We start from the raw sequence: 17017 nt of genomic DNA, 5'->3' as shown, positions 1-17017 counted from the left end.
CATGTCCCACAGAGGGAAATGTTGAATGGATGGGTCTCAGGAAGATATTACGATGCAATATTCTAATTTGCAGAAAATTCACGATAAATTTAAGTAGGAGTACGAAAATCTGAAATCTTTTAAAGATTCTACTATTACAGAGAAACCAAATAATAAGTGTCGTATGTATGACCATTGTAGAACTTATATATACATTTATGCATATATTTATACATTTTCATCGTTTACCGCGCGATGCTATAAAGCCAATTTTAACGCATTTGACCATATCCTTACAATCTTCATTTGAACACTTTCGAATTTTAATTTCCTTCATTTTTGTTTGTATAACACTAATCTTCTAAAACAACAAAGATGTAATAAGAAGATTTACAATGATTATTAATAAATTATAACAAATATAGAATTAAATGTTGTTACATTTAGATCCATTATTTACATTTAGTAGTATCATAGTTACCATCAGTGCTGGGCAAAATACTTTTTAAAAGTATTTGAAATAAAAATAAAATAGTCTACCTAAAAAGTATTTGAAATGAAAATAAAAATAAAATACAAGGAAAGTATTTCAAATAAAAATACATTATAAAACTATTTTAAATACAAAATACAAAATACTGGAATTGTAGCGACTCGAATCGTACATCACAACTTTATTGACATAATTTAACCTTTAAATCAATATTTATTGGCCTTTAAAAGAAACAGTTTTTCGAGTGTTGCATCACTAAGACAGTTCCTTCGTGGCGTCTGAATTTGTCCAGCGGTGCTAAATAACCGCTCAACAGGTGCGGATGAAGGTAAGGTTGTATTGTACCTCACAAATACGTGTTTTATAACTTCATATTTTGCCAAGATTTTAAAATCCGTACCAGAGTCGCTTAAGTACGATAAACATTCGTTGTTGACTGTTGTTTGTTCTGCAATGTTAATTTCGCTAAACGAGAAAAAATCATCACTCATGCCAATGCCACTAGCTGATTGAGTACCTGGAAGTGGGTCAGGGTCAGAAATAGTATTAGCTCTGTCCAACAACTGTTGTTGCTGAGACTTAGCTGCACGAACGAAGAGATCACGACAGAAATCTTTTTTATCACCCGGAACCCATCTCATTTTGAAGTAGGGATGCGATACTGCTGCAACTATCCTGCTGGCATTATGTTCAGAAAATGATAGATGAACCTCAAGTCTTGTTTTCAAGCTTGTAAGCATAGATTCTGCAAATTTCTTAGCATGCTTCAGTGATTTCTGCTGCAGGTCCTGCAACTTCTGCTGTACAGTGTGCAGTGTCGGAAATACATCGCCAAAGTACACATTGTCACTTTGTAACCTGTCAATGGCAACAGCAATAGGAGCCATTATCATTACATACTCTTCTAGACATTCTAACTCCTTCTTTTTGAACATTGGCAACTTCAAAACGTCGCATATTTCTCCAAGCTTATCTTGCAACTGGAGAATGCATTTCAATGCATCATGCCGGGAGTTCCATCGTGTAGGGACTGGTATCAGTATTGCCCTTGCGATAATTTTTTTCACAGCATCCGATGCCTTGGAACTTCTATGAAGCAAATTCCAAATGCTGGTACACTTGGCCAATGCAGCTCGATAAAGACGTTTGAAATTAGCATCAGAATCACATGCTTTATCTGCATCAGTAGTTGATGTGAGGCTGAGAGAGTGACTATTGCAAGCTTCATGGTGAGGCAGAACAACTTCAGTATCATCATCCGTGTCTTTGCTAACTGGTAAATTTAGGACTGCAGTCATGTCCGCTTTTTCAACATCATTGTCGGAATTTTCTGCTTCATCATCATCACCAGTTCCTGTTTCCTGAATTTGTTCTTCAGCAGTTGCAGAGATCCCTGAACCAGATGCAGTACTGCTAGTATCTACAAAATATTCTCGGAAGGCTTTGCTGAAGTTAGAGGCATTATCTGTTACTGTTGCTGTAATTTTTTCCACGTGTAACCCATAATCATTATGAATTTTTGAGATCATTGCAGCCACTGAGTCGTAAGTATGACTTCCAAAAAAACATTGACAGGAAAGAGCAACAGATATGCGTGATACTGAGCATTCAGTACTAATATCAATATAGTGAGCTGTCATTCCTAAGTAGCTCTTTTGGTTCACTGACCAAATGTCAGCTGTTGTACAAACAAATGGTACTTTACTGAAGACTGTTCTTTTATCATCACGCATTTTTTGCAAACGGGCGTTTAATCGCTTGCCTAATGTTTTGCGACAAGGTATACTGACATTGCGATTGAGTCCGTGGATCAAATTTTTAAACGCCGGCTTTTCCACTGTGATCAAGGGGCGCATTTCCTTCACAACGTAGTCAGCAATAAGCTTGTCAATTTCATCCTGTGAAATGGATGTTTGATTTCGAGGCATAATATGTATTTGTTTCAACTTCTTAGAAGCAGGACCAGATTCGACAGAAGGTCCACCTCCAACTCCAGATTCCATCTCAGCTACCGAGCGCTTACGCTGTTTTGCAACTTAAACCTTGTGCTGCTTGTATTCCTCGATTCGCTTTTTGCCATGAGCATTCTGCAACAACAACAACAACAGTCAATCAACCGAGATTATTGCATTTATTTGTGTTATGTTGTAGCATTGCTTTATGTGTTTATCGTTTTTACTGTTTAGTGCGCAATATAATATAGTGTTTTTGTAGTTATATACATACCTGAAGATGTTGAGTAAAATTAGAAGTTGCTTTCAGTGAACCACTGTAGATTTTTTTGCTAACACATAACATACACTGTGCAATAATTTTAACACCCCCTGTAGTTTTACTTTTAGATATAATTTTGAAAAATTTTCCATCAAAGTATGGCAGGGACGGCTTGTTCACTCTCAGCATTTTCATTTTCTACAATTTCAGTCGTTTTCTACAATTTCAGTCCATTTTGAATTTTTGGTAGATTGGTTCCCTCTAATATAGTAATTAAATAACAAATTACCATTACCAAGGGTGGTCCAAGGCAACTCAATCCAGCCAAAGAACTTTTGGAAACCAAGTTTTAATTAATTTGCTGTTGGTGGAAAAGTATTTTGTATTTTGTGTTTTAAACAAAATAAAAAATAGCCTTGAAAAGTATTTGAAATAAAATTGAAAATACTAATGAATAAAACCATTTCAAATAAAAATATAAATAATACAAAAGTATTTTAAATAGTATTTTAAATACTTTCATTTAAAATACTTTTTAAAATACTCAACACTGGTTACCATACTCGTCATCGCTACATATTGTTATACATAGTTCTTTTGTATAGGTATATTTATTGGCAATAAATTTAAAAGAGAAAATATAAAAGTGTAAGCAACCGTCACAGGTAGCTGAGAACAACAAATAGTTTTTTTAAACACTAAAGTAGTTAAAATAATAAAAATCTTTAAAAGCTAGAAACAATATATTTAGTTACTATTTATCCCAAACGATGCTGAAACGAAAATCCGGAATTGAAACTATTAAATCAAAACTTAAATGAACTTTAATGTACTCGTCCTTAACAGTGAAATATGCAAACAAAATAGGTTTTTAGCCTGAACACTTTTCAATAGAAAACCTTTTGCACGCGGCAATTATACATATGTATTATACATATATATTACACGTTGATGGTATGATAAATAGGCGTGTAATAATTTCAAAACCAAGCAACTTCTTATCGATAGAATTTGTTCAGGGCTGCAGCGACCATGCTGAAAAAGCCTTTTTTTTTAAAAGTTAATGCACCTATAGTAACGAAGGAACCTTGAAATAAAAATCTAAAGCTGCTTTGATATAAACTTGTTGATATATTAAATAAAAATGCTCTCTAGAAACTCCGACTAGGATGTAATAAACCACGCATTGGGAAATATTGTTTATATGTATGCCTAATTCTTGGAATACAACTGTATCAAATATAGATCTAATCAAAAGTTATAATTCCCTTATTTACCGGTGGTAAAAAAGTTGGGGTAAAATGCGATAAATATGCATAATACGCATTTTAACTTTTACGCAAATTTACACAGAGCTGCGGTAAAGGATTTTTTTAAAGTTTTTTTTACAGCAGAAAGCGTAATGAAGTTTAAATTTACCCAAAAATAAAGGTAAAATTGTGCAAATATGTGCATGGGATTAAGAATTTATGCATTTTAACGCACTTTTCCTCCACTGCGGTAACTCTGATGCATGATTGAATTTGTTGTGAGTTTTCTGTAAATTGGAATGCAGCGTCGTAATATTGCTGCTCGGCTTTAATCCATTGTTAACACGGTTAAGTATATGGTCATTGCAGAACACACTAATACAGGTATTAACGAGTGTAAGTCCAATCAATTAGATTGGGCTTCAAACATTAACCGTACACAGAGGCAGAGGGAGTTTTTGGTAATCAAAACCTCATATGCCATCATAAAGATTGACATACCAGGTAAACCTAAATCCAGAGCTTAGGGCGGCATGTATGGTACTTGACTTCATAACTAGTGGTTCTAACTCTGTAAGATACTAATGTTTTTATTGAAGATACAAAAGATATTTGCTCAGACTGCTTTGTATGACGTTCTTTAAAAGTTGGATCATGCAAAACCAGATAAAGTATTCATTTCTGAAAACACAGGACAAATAGAATTGGTTAATAGGAAAAGTTCTTTGAATGTTCACTTTCATTAACCTAGCAGCACTTCGGTGACACAGACTGGATATTTCATCAACATCCGCTCTGACCAACTAGTCGAAAATGACGCATGTGTAGGTTTAAGCCCTACACAAGATTGAAGACTCTGAACCCCTACGCTAATAGTGGGACCAATTATCACTAAATGTCTTGCGGCCAATTATCGAAAATTTCAAAACACGTTTGAGCTTTTGCGTTGATGCTTACAGTGATCGCTTCGAAACCGCTTCAATACTTTGTTAATAGAGTTCCATGTTATTTTTCGTTGTTGTTTTGTTGAATTTCATTTGTTTAATAAATATGAATTGAAAATTTAGAGCCTACAATATAGTATAAGATCAGGAAATTAAATTTTATTCAAAATTAGAACTGAGTGATGGATGCCAAAAAGTCATTATTACAAAATTGCGATATATTGTGGAGCAACAGTGAAAATGATGATCTAGTAACTATTCAGCAAAGACAGATCGATAAATAGTTGCTTTCATTTGGAATCTCAACTCTTTATGCATAGGTAAAATGTTTAGAGTGCATTACACATTTTCTATGGACTTTTCAATGGTGATGTTTTCACAAATAAAAGACGATGAGAAAAGAGTGGACGTCAGAAAAAGAAACACTCAAGACATGTTTCACAGAGATAGGTCTTTTAGCCCACGCACCAGTCTATTTTTTGCACAAATAATATGGAAACACTGCCACCAGTTTAGTTAGACACCTGTCGATAACATCCGACATCAGATAAAAATAACTCGAATATAGATTTGATAGTTTTAATTTCTTTTGGATTTAAAGTAGATGGAGTTTATCAAAGCTATTTCGTGTGAAATTGCAAAACAAAACGTAAAAGAATAATTTGCCTGGAAAATGGAACGCAAAATTTTGTAAAACAAATAGCAAAGTATCAATTTACCAATAGGACACAGGAATACATTTTAGGCAGTTACACACTCTTTTCTCATCGTCTTTTATTTGTGAAAACATCACCATTGAAAAGTCCATAGAAAATGTGTAATGCACTCTTTACATTTTACCTATGCATAAAGAGTGACTTAAAAACTGTTGACAATGGAAGATAATACAGATGGCCCTAATCTTAGATCCATTTATAGGTAATGGAACTAAATCAAAGAAAAAAATGGACATCTATCCATTCAAATCCTATTTATACTTAAGAAACCATCTGCCTAAAGTCCTACATTTTTAATAGAGGGTGTTAATGTAAAAAGGTTCACACTTTATAATCTACGTTATTAAATGTCAACCTTATTATAACTAAACAACATATTTTAAATATTTGTATGCTGAATTGTTAGGACTCAAACTTATAAAAGAAGTCCCGAGATTTTAAATTTAAGATAGTCACAGAGGAAAAGATTAAATTAGAGTTGATGTTTTCATAGAACCTTCATTAAATGAATAACCCGTTAGAAATTTAATGTAAAACACGATTGCTTCTATTTAAATCTTAGACATTTATTGGGGTAAAACAAGAGTTATAACCAAAGATTTTGATGTATCTTTTTTAAACCAACCTTGGTAACAACTCCAGTTAATATGTAAATTGTGTCTGGTTACTATTACAAGCTACATTCCAAATATCGTTTCATATTTTTCATACTATGCAAAATAAATGTAAAAAATGAGTAGTTCTTGATAGAGTAATCAAGTTAATAAAATATTTTTATATTTTTTTTTTAACGAAATAATCTGTCACCCAAGAGGGTAAATATTAAATAAACTAAAAATAGCCAAGTTTCGCCAAAATCCAGCCAGCATACGACATCGCATCCATTCGAAGCTACACCATCCTACTAAAAACTTTTAACTAAAACAAACAGTTTAATAAAAGGAAGGTATATAAAAATAAGAAACCGCAAGAGATATAATTAGTTCGTCAAGGCTTTGGACTATACACTTTGCACGGTTGATTCTGTCTGACAAGTATTTACAAGACTTCATTCAGTACGATTATTGAGAAGTTGCTGGTACGTGAAGACATTCGAGGATTAGAAAGATTTTGCCACTGCCTGGATAATGGATTGAAAAAGAAGTAAATATTAACACCATAAAATATATAACCTCTTATACTTTAAACAAAATAGTCTCAAAATATATAAGTGTCGGGATCAATTTACAAAAGAAAAAACCAACTCATTTAAATAGCCTAATCTTGAATACTAAGCGATTTTGAGAGGTGGAAAAAGAAAAAAAGAGAAAAAAAAAAGAGAGCTCCGTTAATATCCCTTTAAATTGCAAAATTGATCCTCACTTTTACAAAATAAATCTCTAAATAAATGCACGTCGTAATGCTGGCTGACGAAGGCTGAAGGGTCGATACTCACAAACTTTAACAAGTGGTATTTCACAATTCCAATGGCGAGTCATTAACGAACAAACGTCGCAAAAATTACTGCGAATATCCATGGCACTTAATTACAAGTGCAAAGGCAGGAAGCCCCAGTTTAATTTAATTAAAATGTATTAGTGTGCTATAAATCATCAAAGTTTAAGAAATCACGAGCACCAACAAAAATCACTCAAAAAACCCAAGTAGTAGAAAAAAAGTAATTTGAGAAAAGAAATTTATTCGAAAGCGAATTAAAAGCAGTAAACAAAATAACATACTTACGGTCCTAAAACTGAAATTTACAAAATATATCTAATATAACAAAAAAAAGCGAACACTTAGGAGGAGATAAAAACGTAAAAATCTTATAGTATTCATTCCCTTTGATTCTAAGACTACTACATTTATAGTACCAAAAAACAAAAACAAAAACAAAATAAAACAAGGTTATTGAAATGAAAGATGACTAAAATGAAAGATGATTTAACCGCAGAATCTTAAAACTAAAACTCACCATTTTAATATGGATTAAACCGATTTCCACCTCGTGCAGTTCGTTGTGGACTATAACCGTAACTGCCATACCCACTACCATAGTAATCATAAGCTCCATAACCTTGTCCATAACCATAACCCCCATAACCTTGGTTGTAACCATAACCTCCATACCCACTCCAATCATCCCAACCTTGATTGTAACCTGGTTTGCGATAGGCTCCTCTCATTGCACCTTAGATATTTTACAAACAAATTTAAACTTTTATCAGACAACTTTCTGTTACAAAATAAAAAATCAATGTCTACTTATATCAGGGATTATTAAAAAACAACAACAGGTCATTTGAAAAATTCAGAACCAAAGCAATATGAGCTTGAGAATCAGATTGTCAACTGTCTCCACCTTATATGCATTAGTATACTTTTATACAAATTGTTGCAAACTGACTGATACTTACCCACTGTCATTGTTTGATACTAATGCCATCATTAACATTTTTAACTAGTTAAGATATCTTCAATTAATTAGATAAAATAATATCTCCAATTAGTTAGATAAGGTATTATCTCCAATTAACTAGTTAAGATATTATCTTCAATTAATTAGATAAGATATTACTACTGTACATAATTCTAAATGTAATCATTATTAGATAACAAACTTTTACTTAATGGTAGTTTATTTGCACCTATTTTTCAAAACAAATTTGTGATAAACAAATGTGGTTAGAATCATATATAGACATAGAAATCAGGTGTAGGATGTATCAAATAAAAAAAGGGGTATAAAAAATATATATTAGTGCTAAAAGTCATGCTCTAAAATCTATTTGTTTATGATATCTATTAAATTGTGAGTTTATTACTTATACATAAAAATGAAAAACTAGTAGGTATTCTTCTGCATCACTTAAAAATAATTATTAAACATTGAATTGACAGTTTTAAACAGATGGATTATAAGTTGAAATACATAATTGTAAAAACAGGTTTATTTTCAAAAATAAAATCTTGTTTTGTAAATAGAAACCTCATTCAAAATGTAACTTTTGGAGAATAATCAAGTGAATTATACACAAATTTTTAAAAAGATCAATAAAATATTATTGAAGAGAATTTTGAAGACAGTATAATAGAAAACCTGAGTACTTTAATAAAGTAAATAGTTTTGGATAAAAAATAACTTAGTAAAAATCAAGAGGCTAGAAAAGCTATTAATTACCAGCTTCATTCACTCTTGGTTTTGCTTTGCTAATTCTCATAGAGTGCCCAGATAAGGTAAACTTTGATTCAGCAATAGCAATTCTGTCTGCATAATCTTCATTTGAAACAGTAATAAAACCAAAACCACGATTTTTATCTGTTAAATTTCCTTCCTCATCTTTAGTCTTAAGAAAATTTATTTCTTCGATTTTTCCAAACTTACTTGGATGACGTGATTTTAAATAGGTTTTTAGTTCCTTAGCCTTAAAATCTTCTGGGATATTTGCGACATGAAGTTTTTTTACTTTGAAGTGTCCAGTGGAGTCATCTTGACCACGAGGTACTGCTCTCTTTACATCTAGTTCTTTGTCAAGAAACTTGTGTGGACGACTTAGCAAGCATTGTTCTAAGTCATCACATTTTGCAAAAGTAACAAAACCAAACAACCTATCACTTTTTGAATTTTCTTTGCGAATAATAATAAAGTCTGTAATTTCTCCAAACTTTGAAAACAACTCTTTGAATTGCTCATCTGTAGTAGCTTTATCAAGCCCACCACAAAACATTTTTCTCATCTCCTCTCTTTCATCAAACTCTGGAGGACAAACATAATCGATTTCTTCATCTTCCGAATCTTGATCATCATATAAACATTTCTCTTCCTTTTGTTCATGTTTTGTTGTTAGCTCCACAGATTTTTTGTCCACATCTTCACTGGCTCCCCCCTCTTCAGTTTCTCTTTCTAAACAATAAGTTAAACTGAAATCAATAAGCAATACCATTTAAATATTCTATGTATAAAAAGATCACAATGCTCAAGTAACATCCAGATACTATGTAAAATATTGTTTTAATTCTTGAGATTCTTTTCAGACATAATTTTTGTAGAAAAGCTAGATTGAAATAATAGCATAAAAACATCCCAAATCAGTATTTAGGTGGTAAACCCAAAACCTAGTCATGTAAAGGAAGAGATGATCTTCATAGGTTTGTATGCCTTTTTTTAATTCATGGAGGTGTCGTAAGAGGCTTTTTTTTTTTTATTAGCATAAATTTTGTAAACAAATATAGGCACTTATTTTGTTAAAAAATATATGAAATCATATTTTAAGCCTTTTTATCCTAAGCATGTTTTTGAGTACAATTAACTTATTACTGGGATTTTTGATTTTGCATAACCTTATGAAGCCTATTTCAACAATCTCATACGCTTAAGTAAAAAACCAAAAAAAAGCAAAACAACGTGTAAATTCAAAACTTTAAAATTTTTTTACCCCAACTGTCTTAAATAATTAACAAAAGCAATGAATATTAAGAAATATTATATTTGCAAGTCAAACACAAGTGAATGTTTAACAACCTGTAAATTCAAAACTTTGAAAACCGATTTGGTGAATGCAAAGAAGATATTGAAAGTGAAATTTATGAAGAGCCCCACAACAAACTATGTGAAAGATAAAAAAGAATAATTATCTTGCATCTGATTGCAAAAAGTTCTTATTATGGACTTTCCAACTGTACCTCTAAAATTATCAATTAATCTTAGGTACCAGGAATGAATACTACAATACTGATTGTGACTGTAAGGTCTCAAAGCTGAAATAAAGAGAAAGTTGAAGTTCTATGTTAAACATTTGGTGTGGCAGACACAGAGTGGTAAAGTTTCTGAGTCTTACATCATGTCCAGAACAATAAACAAGAAAGTTTACCTCAAAGATTGTGTCAAGAAGCATCTAGTTCCATTTATAAACAAACTGAAACAAGCACACACTGTCTTCCGACCAGATATGGCTAACTTGCATTATACATGAATTGAGTGTGATTATCTAGATGAACAAAAAATTGACCAAAGAAAGAAATGTACCATCTTTACCTAACCAAGACCAAAAGAATGTTTCAGGGCTTTGCACAAGAGGAAGCATTTACATTTGAACAAGAAATGACAATTTGTAAATTTAAGAATACTTGGACAAAGATATTGAAGTAAGTAGGTGAGAAAAGTGGTTGTAATCTGTTTACTCATTTCAAGAGTAACCTGTATGATGGTGGTCATAATGGCTAGTAGTTTTACATAAATCTAGTGAATACTTTTGTATTTTTTGTATTTCAAAAATGTTTTTAGTAAAATATTGTTTATATTTGCTTTTTGTTTTTAACATCTAAGGTATAAAGATTAGACATCTGCATTACAAAAATTTTGTTCTGTAGGATTACAAAATTACATATTACGAGAAAAAGCAAAAAAAATTTTTTATAAATAGGTAAAAACTTTGATGTCACTCATAAATTTTATGTATTTCATTTATTAGCTTACATTTAAATTTGTAAACATTCTAGTTTTAAAAATTTTACAGAAGTTTTGTCAATTTTTAATTAACTAATAGTTTGGTGTCCACCCACATAAATAAAAATTAAACTTTGTCACAAAATTTAAATAAGTTTTACTTCCATGGGTGGACACCAAACTATCACTTAATTGTAACTTTTATCACATTTCTTTTGTGTGTGTTGCTTATTTATCTATTAAATACCTCTTATGTCAGGCTTTTTTTAATTAAATTATCTTCTGGAATTTTTACTTAAGAGTTTCACATCTTACAATATGTTCACATCTGTTTACTTTTTGCATTTAACTAGTAAATATAAATATAAACCACAAACAGAAAGTGAATAAAAATATATTACTCAAAATTAATGAAGCTCAATAATTTAATCTAGAGTAGTGCTCAAAAGTAAAATGACAACAATTGAAGCTAAAAAATTCACTAATTATTTGTTATGCTATTTATAATAGATGAAATCACTTTAATTAATATGAGGTGTAAAATTAAAAAAGTTTTGGCTTTTTATCAACAAGTTGTTAAAGCATAAATTCCTTTGACAAAATTAAGTATGTAAGAATCTGCAATTATTTGAATATGGCTAGCCAAAAATCTTGACATTGCTTGTTAGACAATTGATAGTTAACATAAGAACTTCAAACAAGAATAGGTTGGAAAAAATAAATTTAGTCTAAAAAAAAAGGAAGAATTTTTTTGTGTTGAAACCTTTTATTTCTACCAGATTTGTTCACAGAGTAAAGAAATCTGGCCAACCAAAAATAACTAGAGAAAGAGAAGAAAAATTGCTAATTTATTTATCAAAAGCTGATCAAGACTGAATGCAGTCTCCTTAAATGCTGAATTAAAAAAACAAACTATGATGTAAACTGTAGTATTTTAACTGCAAAACATAATATGAATGTACCAAATCTACATGTAAGATACCTGGCAAAGAAACCATTGATATCAGTTTAGAATCGAAAAGCAAGAGTGGAGTTTGCAAGAAAGCACTTTTTATGAAAATCACATTAATAGTTAAAAGTGTTCTGATGGACTCAATCTAAGTTTATGATGTTTGGTTCTGATGGAATTAAGTACATAACTTAATATCCTAATAGCACTAATTTTGATTCAAAGCATCACTTTTCTACTAGTAAGCATGGTGGAGGAAACATAATGATTTGGGGATGTTATAATACTGGGACATATCTAACAAGTCATTAAGGATTTTTTTCAATCAAATCATTAAAAATAATTGTATTTTTTGTTGTTGTCATATTGATTAAACCTTTGCGATCAACATACTTTTGAACTTAGAGTTTTCCCATAATGTAAGAAAAAATGTGTGTAATTTAACATCTCATATTAATTAAAGTGGCTTAGTACAACAAAAAAATTGGTGAAAATTTCAAGAATTTAGTTTTGATTTGTTACAAAGTTATTCAAGAGTGATTGTCAACATACTTTTGAGTGCTACTGTGTATACTTAGGCTCAGTTTTAAATAAAAGTATTTGTATTGTGAATAAATGTCTCCATTTGTGTATCACCTACTAAAATGAATGTAATAGGTGACAGACAAATGGAAACATGATTATTCTAAAGGAAAGCAAATTTAACAGCTTTAAAAACAAAATAGTAATATAAAGTTTCTAAACTTTTTTAGTTTTTCATTTTTAAATCTAAAAAAGATTAAAAACAAAAACACAAATCTGTTCAAATGAATATTTTTAAATAGAAAGTCAACTTATGCACTTGTTATAAAGACAACTTTAGTGAAACATGAGCTAAACTTATATCTACACTGAGTTATACAGTAATACTGCTAAGAAAGCCATGCATTAACAATACTTATTAATATATTTTGTATTTTTCATCATAGCCTTTTATGAAAGTTTCAAGTTTAAAAAATCAGTTTTTATAGGCACATGCTTATAATTTTTGGTTTTTCTTTTTACACACACAAAAAAAATGTCTTTAAGTAAAAATGATATTTCACCATTAATATAGCTATAAGCTAAATACACCCAAAGTTTAAAAGAAACTGTATGAATTCAATACAAACCTGGCAATTCTTCCATTGACTCCTCATGTGAACTATTTACTTTGGTAAATTCTGCCAATTCATCAGTATCATTTGTGGAAACTACACTATCCTCTATGGTACTATTCTCATTTTTTTCACTGTTTTCAAACTTATTTTCTTCAATATTTTCTTCAATATTTTCTTCCTCAGTTTTATCTTCCCTTGTGTCAATTATATATGCAGTTTCAGTTATATTTTCATTCTCATTAACTATGCTTTCTTTAGCTTCATTTAGTACAGTTGTATTTTCTTCAACATTTAAATTTTTTTCTGTAATAATACTTTCTTCTGCCATATTTTGTTCTAAAATTAATTTTTCTTCAACAGGATTTTCTTCAAATAACTTTTCATGATTTTCTGTTTCTTCCATATCATGATCCACTGAATCATTACTTATTTCTTCTTGGTCTTGATTAACCTCTTTAATACTTTCTAGGAGTCTCTGCACTAAATCATCTTTTTTACCTTTTACATCAAGCCCTCTTTTAGTTAACTCGACTTTAAGTTCAGCAACCTTTAACTTTTGAATAGCAGCATGGGTAAGTTCACTCATTTTATCAATTAGAGTTCTAAACAAAATACATATTCTATATATATGATTCACACCACTATGACAGCCAGTAGACCTGTAGTTATAAATGAAAGTATCACTGTAGATTAGTAGTATTTATAGCTTGTTTTTACTTTTTATTGATTATGGATATATGACATTTAACATTAAAGGTCAGAAAAAATTAAAGTATGAAACATTAAAAAACATTCAAAACTAGGCGTCATTAAAATTTTCTTAGTTCAAATACCACTTTGATTTACTACTTTCGTTAATTATCCTTTAAATATAGATAATTATGGCTGGAGTCATTTTTTAAACAAAACTATTGGTTCCTCAGGTACACAAACCAACTTTTAAATTGAGTGGAAAGTATTTTGGAGTCAATTTTTATTTTTAAGTTATTCAGAATTCATATTCTTGGAGGTTGGTTTATACTTTACAAGCATGCTAGCTTTTACACTTTGTAAATTCAGTCCGAAGTGTTAACATAAGTTTTACTCACATTTAGAAAAACTGATAACGTCGAAGCTTGAACGGATTAACACGCATGCAATTTGAATAAGCACAAATATTAACTCCACCGGAGATAAAAATCGATTTTATTTTATTTTAATATTAATCATACAGATAATTGAAGTTTGACCATTAAAAATACTAACAAAACTAAATTTTAAGATTTCAGAAGTCTTAGCAAAGTTACTGAAATTTGAAAATAAGCACAGCGAAAAGTTGAACGAACCTAGAAAAATATTAAACAGGGAGTCAAAACTTGGTAATCGTCTGCCGTCGTGAAAGTTTAGGGAAGTAGGAAAAAGGAGGAGAGAATGAAAAAAGACTTTGGAGTTAGACTTGTTTCCAAACGTCTCTGTTTCCATACTAATTTTACAAAACTTGGGTACGTTTCTATAAAAAAAAAACTTTTCTGAGACATTAAGATAGTTACTTCATATCCAAGGTTTTTTTTTAAAAAAAAGAGAGAATAAACTTTACCAGGCTAGATTGAAAGGAGAAAAGAAAACAAATAAACAGAGATTTAAGTTGCAATTAAGAGTGACTTAAATCTAAAATAGATACTGACCAAATAATCGATTATTTGGTCAGTATCTATTTTAAGTTTAAAATTGCATGTTTATTATATAAACACAAAATTAAAAAAAAAGATTGAGTGTATTTTGATCAATTTCAGTAACAGAAACAAACATTTTACTGCAAAGTCAAGGAAATGTCAGTATAAAAAAATATCTCAATGCTAACATAGCTATATCAGACATCTAATAATAAATGTATTTGCTATGAAGTAAATCTTTGCCCCAAAACAACAGTGCAACCATTCAAAAATAGTCATTTTGAGATGTTTGTTTCTTCTGAACAATGAGGTCATTATCTTTCCTGTGCAACACTGCATTATATCAAAAAATTTTATTTCTATATCTTTAAAATATTCGTTATCATGGCCGCCGAGAGGTGGGGTTGGACGGGGAAGATTCCCAGGGCCCCGTGTGTGTACAAATAATTCTTTTTTAATGAAATCTAACTTATTTATCACTTATTAAATCTTATCGCTTTCAAAAAATCTTAAAACATACATGAGTTTCTAACATAATATGCTTCTTTTTAATCTTTCTATTTTTCATTTGTAAAATTGAAGCTCGAATTTTTTCAATCGAATTTCAATCGAAAATAAAATTCGAATTTTTTCCATCGATGTCGTTAACTTTTCTTTTGTTAACTTTCTTTTTAAAACGTTAACAGTTCCCTATGATTGCATGACTTGATTTCTCATTAATTCTAAAAATGCTCTTTTTTGTTTTCCTTGTCGTTTATTTTATAAATTTCGTGAGCAAAGATCAGTTTTTGCTCACGAAAGAATATGGTTGGCAGGCAGTTATGATAGAATACCTGACTATGAAAAATCTAGCAATCATAAATCTTGCTATATCCAGTGGCGAAATTTAGAAAAATATGTTACATGCCACAGTTGATTGCCGTACAGTAAAACAGATACAAAATAAGAAACGAAATGGAAAGATTTATTAAATCAATTATCAGATGTAATTTTGCTTCTTGCAGAGCGTGGATTGGCCTTTAGGGGTGTTACTCATTTGATTGTAGATTTAAACAGCGGAAATTTTCTAGGATTATTAGAACTTTTAAGTCATTACAATTCCCTTTTAGAAGAACATTAAAAAAACGTAAAGTAGATACAAAAAAAGAAAAGGAGAGATAGCAAGTACATTACTTATTGGCAGACATTCAAAATGAATTCATATCATGCTGTGCTGATGACATGAGAACTTGTATTTTAAAGGAAAGAGAGATTGTGAAAAATTACATGTTTTTTCTTTTATAAGCATAACGCTTATAAGCATATAGAGGCTCAGATTTGGAAAAAAAATAAGCATATGTAAGCATATTCCTGAGCCTCGATAAACTATTTTAAAAATTTAAATTTTATTTCATTAAAAACTTTAAATATATATATTTCGAAATTTAAACCAACAAAAACAAAAAAAATAAAAGTTTATGTTTTGCTATGCAACGACTTTATGAAGTAATGAAGTCATTGTGTTGCAAAACCTAAACCTCAATACTTAAACATAAAAACATAAAGTTTAAGAGTCGCTCTGAAGTGTTTTATTTTTCTCTTTTTTTTCTCTCTCTCTCACTTTTAATGTGTAGTTTAATTAACACCATATTTAAAATGTTTATTTTATTTCTAAGTTCTATCTTTGATTTCATTGATAACATTTGTATATAGTATATATGTTTTATTTTTTATTATTATACTATAACATTAATTCAGCTACATTAAAACCAAAGCAAATACAGAGCATAAGTCAATTTTTTATTTTTATTATAACCATTAACCTTTAGTAACGCGCACACTTTAAAAAAGTATTGAAATAAGCATATTATATTAGAAATATGCTTAAGCTTAAGCATATTTTTGAGCCTCTTTTAACTTTTTGATTAAGCATACCCGAGCCTGTTTCAAAAATTTCATATGCTTATAAAAAAAAAAACATGTATTCCGTTATTGTTGGCACAACACTCGATTCTGCACATATAGAACAAACTTCATTCATTTTACGGTACGTAACTATTAAGTCCAGGAAGTTTGAAATTATGGAAAGATTTCTTGCATTTTTCGACTGCAATAAGAAGACTGGAGAAGATATTGAAAATTTAATTCTTGAAACGCTACAACGGTATAACATTCTATAGTTTTGCATAAAAAAGATCGTTTATAGTTATGCGTAAACGCCAAAATATCTTTGTAAAATTCAACACAATTTATATACAAATTAATTCCCTTGGCATT

General features: G+C 30.2%; 1 protein-coding gene and 1 pseudogene across 2 annotated transcripts; both read right to left on the bottom strand.

Annotated features, from left to right (window-relative positions):
• Positions 1-1296: 1296 nt before the first annotated feature.
• On the bottom strand, positions 1297-2768 carry LOC149891242 (uncharacterized; annotated as a pseudogene). Its single transcript, XR_016451358.1, has 2 exons — positions 2699-2768; positions 1297-2559 (listed from the first exon to the last, which is right to left on the bottom strand). The product of XR_016451358.1 is annotated as an uncharacterized LOC149891242 (transcript).
• A 3419-nt stretch (positions 2769-6187) lies between these two features.
• LOC145200441 (uncharacterized) lies at positions 6188-14441 on the bottom strand. The gene is made up of 5 exons (XM_090081660.1): positions 14198-14441; positions 13122-13711; positions 8757-9479; positions 7551-7766; positions 6188-6716 (listed from the first exon to the last, which is right to left on the bottom strand). Exons 2-4 carry the CDS (start codon positions 13693-13695, stop codon positions 7555-7557), a joined length of 1509 nt encoding a protein of 502 aa, XP_089937786.1. The 5' UTR covers positions 13696-13711; positions 14198-14441; the 3' UTR covers positions 6188-6716; positions 7551-7554.
• Positions 14442-17017: the final 2576 nt, after the last annotated feature.

The sequence above is a fragment of the Hydra viridissima genome, unplaced genomic scaffold (assembly GCF_058129835.1).
Source record: "Hydra viridissima isolate aposymbiotic clone 2 unplaced genomic scaffold, HvirCarnegie_v1 scaffold_3, whole genome shotgun sequence".
Lineage (NCBI taxonomy): Eukaryota > Metazoa > Cnidaria > Hydrozoa > Anthoathecata > Hydridae > Hydra > Hydra viridissima.
This window is presented reverse-complemented; position numbering and strand designations above follow the sequence as displayed.

Coding starts and splice junctions, on each gene's coding strand:
- LOC145200441 (XM_090081660.1), bottom strand. CDS start 13,695: ATGAGTGAACTTACCCATGCTGCTATTCAAAAGTTAAAGGTTGCTGAA. Junction 9,480..13,121: donor GTCAATGGAAGAATTGCCAG/GTTTGTATTGAA, acceptor CTTATTGTTTAG/AAAGAGAAACTGAAGAGGGG. Junction 7,767..8,756: donor ACCAAGAGTGAATGAAGCTG/GTAATTAATAGC, acceptor AAAATATCTAAG/GTGCAATGAGAGGAGCCTAT.